General features: G+C 42.0%; 1 protein-coding gene across 1 annotated transcript; it reads left to right on the forward strand.

The window, feature by feature from the left end:
- The first annotated feature begins 2,031 nt into the window (after window positions 1-2,031).
- LOC145050745 (uncharacterized) lies at window positions 2,032-3,087 on the forward strand. Its single transcript, XM_078998945.1, has one exon. It carries the CDS (start codon window positions 2,032-2,034, stop codon window positions 3,085-3,087), a length of 1,056 nt encoding a protein of 351 aa, XP_078855071.1.
- Window positions 3,088-4,733: the final 1,646 nt, after the last annotated feature.

Consider the following 4,733-nt stretch of genomic DNA (forward strand, 5'->3'; position numbering starts at 1 on the left):
CAGAAACCTTTCCTCTTTTTGCATCATTTTCAGGTATAAAGTCTATACCGTGGCAAGCTTTTCATTAGATCTTCATGGTTGACATTTTATGAACTTTTCCCTAAGATTGGACCTTTATGATTTTGGAGCACTCCATGGAATTGTAGCCATCCTTTCATGCATTTTAGGACTTATAGATTTATAAAATTGGTTGCCTGGTCATTCCCTTTGGCTCATGCATGAGTAAAGTAGCTTAGAGTGTGTTAGAAGTTAAAGATTGTTGCATTGGGTCCTTCCTATCCATGCAAAGGCTTAAAGCCAATGGCTTTATGGGTTAAGACATCTTAGAATAGTCAGATCTGAGGATGGTTTAGTTGTCTTAAGGGATTAAGACATAAAGTTGGTGAAATTAGAAGCAGAAGGAGTACGCTGGCCGTACTCCTTGATGGGTTATGAGCATAACTATAACCTATGTGTTCATGCAACCCTAATTGATTTGAATCTATGTGTTCATGCAACCCTAATTGATTTGAATCCAAGTTTTTCACTAGTTGAACATGCAAATTGAATACCAAAGCAAAACCCTAGATCTAGCATATATAAATCGAAATCTACATATAATTAGGGTTTAGAAGTTTACCTTACTTGTTATTGTAACACCCCGTTTATTAAATAGATTATAAGACAAATTAATGAAAGATTAGTAGTCCTAAAATCAATAATAATATGGCAAGGTGTTGGACTCGAGGAGTTAACTGTCATAATTGTAGAAGTCGGGGGTTAAAAGTGTAAGTTTCAGGATTTATTTTGTAAAGATTTTTAGAAGACAGGGGGTGTTTGGTATTATTTGGACTTAATATGAAATGATTTATGGAAGCAGGGGCTAAAGAGTAAATTTGGACCTACGTTGAAACAGTTTCATAGAGGAGGGGCCATTTGGTAATATAAGGACTTCAGTTGAAAATATTTTTTATAGAGGGAGGGGCTACATGGTAATTATTGGGACTTAAGTTGAAGGGTTTTTGGATGGATGGGGTTAAAAAGGTAAATAATGGACTCACTTTGAAAGAAAATGGGAAGGGAGGGACCAAAGATGGCATTATGGAAGGAAGTTTATGGGGCTCGGGGTATATAACCCGTCACCCCGGAAACCCTAACTCTAAGGACGTCCAGCCGCCACCACCTTATACCCCCCCTTCGTCTCCGACATCGTTGCTACCCGACTCCAAGTAGTTCCAATTAGTGGACGGCCATAAGCGACCATAGGATGACCATATTCTTCTCCTTCTCTTTCTCCAGCCGCCATCATAGAGCCCAACCGCCGCCGCCGTTCATGACTCTCAAACCGCCGCTATCAGCTCCAACCACTGTAGCCATCACTGCGACGCTGTTCCATTTCTTTCCTACATCGTGCCGCTGCCGTTTCCGATGAAGACAAAGCTGCCGTTGGGTGTTAGGCTCTTGTTACTGCTATGAATCGTCGATAGCCACCGCTTTATTTCCACCATCAACCGCCATGGCAGTGGGTGACCGGGAGAGGCTCGTTTGTGGTACGGATGTTGTTGCCGTTGTTTTCGGTGGGAGTCGCTATTGTATTTAATTCAGAAAGTTTATTGTTTTTGTACGTTTATTTAATTCAGTTTTTGCTTTGAATAATTCAAGGCCATGTAGGCCATGAGGGTCCGAGTCTCAAGTTTGAGTGGAGTCAGTTGCTACTTTGTAGCATATCTTTTAGTTTAAATAGCTTGTTTTTATCTGGTGAATGATGTACCACCTCTTAGTAATTGCCTATTGAATAAAGTAGAGCAGTTTTTCTGCCCCTGTGAATTTCTTATCTTATCTTACTTCATCTCTGATACACTGTGAAGACTAGTGAAAGTAGCTTTCCAGTTTTACCCTTCCTGTCGTTAACAAGCTTTTGTCCCCTGTACAATTCAGTATTATTTGTCCCTTGTTTCTTGCCCAGATTAAAACTTTGTTGACCCTGCAAAGTTCCAACACTTGGTATCAGAGCGAATCTGGTAGTTTATGAAGGTACAACCTCGTGAAGAGATGACTAACGGAAATGGTGAAAGAGAAGGTCAAGTTACTCTTCATTATCCGATGCTGTCAAGATCAAACTATGCTGCGTGGGCAATTAAGATGAGGGTGTTCATGCAAGCTCAAGGTGTTTGGGATGCTGTTGAGCCTCTCACAGCAAACACAGTAGTTGAAGTAAAGAAGGATAAAATGGCACTGGCAGCAATTTATCAAAGTATACCTGAAGATCTGCTTCTTGGATTAGCAGAGAAGAAAACGTCAAAGGAAGCTTGGGAGGCATTGAAGACACAGTTCTTGGGGGAAGAAAGAGTCAAGACTGCTCGAATTCAAACCTTGAAGACAGAGTTTGAATCGCTCAACATGAAGGAAACTGAAGGAATAGATGAATTCTCGGTGAAGGTGAGCAATCTTGTCAGTACCATGCGTGCATTGGGGGACACGGTGGAGGAACCCTACGTGGTGAAGAAACTGCTGAGGGCTGTCCCAAGCAAATTCCTTCAAATTGCTTCCACCTTGGAGCAATTTGGTGATCTCGATAGTATGACAGTGGAGGAGGTGATCGGAAGACTGAAAGCTCATGAAGAGCAAATGAAGGGGCATGGTGAAAGTGACGAACGAAGACTTCTTCTGACGCACCAAGAGTGGTCAGAGAGAAACAAAAAGAAGGAGAATGACTCGAAATCAAAGTCGAGTCGTGGTGGTTCGAGTGGATCTCGTGGAAGAGGCAGAGGACGAGGAAGGAATGGCGGTGGACGTGGTGGTCGTGGCAGAGGTGGGTCACACTACCAGAAAGATGGAGGACAAGGTACCTACAATAGCCAAGATAAGAGCAAGGCACAATGTTACAATTGCCAAGAGTATGGTCATTATGCCGTTGAATGCCAAAATCCAAGATGCGAAAGAAACCACGAGAACAACCTTGTTCAGAATTGTAATGACAATGAACCAACACTCCTCTTAGCCGCATTCGAAAATGGAGAGGTGTTTCTGAATGAAGAAAAAATAACCCCGAAGTTAAGAAGAAGTAAAGATGAAATAAAGAAATCAAGAAAATGGTATCTCAATTAGGGTGCAAGTAATCACATGACCGGGGATAAGGATAAATTTCAAGAGATAGATGAATCAGTCCATGGATTTGTGAAATTCGGTAATGAAACCAGAGTAAAGATTGAAGGAAAGGGCTCAATTGTGTTTCAGTGCAAGAATGGTGAAATGAGGAAGCTCAGTGAAGTCTATTATATCTCAGATTTATGCAGCAATATCATAAGTCTGGGACAACTTGCAGAGGGAGGTGATGAAATCAAGATCAAGGACCCATTCCTGTGGGTACATGATGCAAAGGGAGAGCTGTTAATGAAGGTAAGGAGGGCATCAAATCGGCTCTACACAATAGAGTTGGAAGAAGTTAGATCAATGTGTCTCTCAATACATCAAACTCATTCTACTTGGCTGTGGCATAAGAGAATGGGCCATATCAACTTCAATTCATTGAAAAACATGTCCGATAAAAGGATGATCGAAGGGATGCCTACTCTGAGCATTCCAACACAGCCATGCGAAGGGTGTCTGATGGGAAAACAAGTAAGAAAGCCTTTTCCCTCTCAATCAAATTACAGAGCAACGAAGAGATTGGAGTTAATCCATGGAGATTTATGTGGGCCAGTATCACCTCCTACACCATCTGGAAACAAATACTTCATGTTGCTTGTAGATGACTTTAGCAGGGTCATGTGGGTCTTTCTGCTAAAAACCAAAGACAAAGCTCTACCAATATTTAAGAATTTCAGGAGCCTAGTAGAAAATGAGACTGGAGAAAAGTTGAAGGTGTTCAGAATGGATCGGGGTGGAGAATTCTTGTCAAACCAATTCTCCAATTATTGCAAAGAAACGGGGCTTGAAAAACACTACACTTCTCCATACTCCCCACAGCAGAACGGAGTAGTGGAGAGAAGAAATAGGATTGTACTTGAAATGGTGAGATGCAATCTAAAGACTATGGAGATGCCTGATGTGTTATGGGGTGAAGCTGTAAGTCACTCTGTTTATGTGCTGAACAGAGCTCACACAAAAGCTCTGAAAAACTCAACTCCATACGAGCTGTGGACTGGGAGGAAGCCAAATATCGAGCACCTTAGAGTATTTGGATGCACAACATACATGAAAGTCGCCAAAAATCATCTAAAGAAACTCGATGATAGAAGCATGAAGCTAGTCCATCTCGGGGTTGAAAAAGGATCGAAAGCGTATCGGTTGTTAGACTCAGAATCCGGCAAGATGTATGTAAGCAGAGATGTTATATTTGAAGAACAACAAATTTGGGATTGGAAAAAGGAGTCGAAGATCAAAGAAATGCCAGGGATGATGTTCACTGTTGAAGGATTCGATTTCAACGAATCCTATGTCGATGAAGACGAGCCGGAACCTACGACACCATCACAAGGAAATGGGTCATCGCATAGTAATAGCAGCTGGGCTGAAAACTCTGGGCCCATTAACTCTCCGTTGGATTCACAAGAAAGCCCACAGAGCATCTCTATAGCTCCAGCGGGTACACCGGAAGCACCTAATTCCCCAAATACTCCGATCGCATCCCCAATTACAACCTCTAGCTCTACCAACGACAGTACTCCTCCTTTACGTTATAGACTTCTCACGGATATATACGAAGAAACAGAAGAGATGGAGCCGATTGGAGAACTAATGATAATCCGGAA

This window comes from Lactuca serriola, chromosome 5, assembly GCF_051521515.1.
Source record: "Lactuca serriola cultivar US96UC23 chromosome 5, Lser_US96UC23_V15, whole genome shotgun sequence".
NCBI classification, from domain to species: Eukaryota; Viridiplantae; Streptophyta; class Magnoliopsida; order Asterales; family Asteraceae; genus Lactuca; species Lactuca serriola.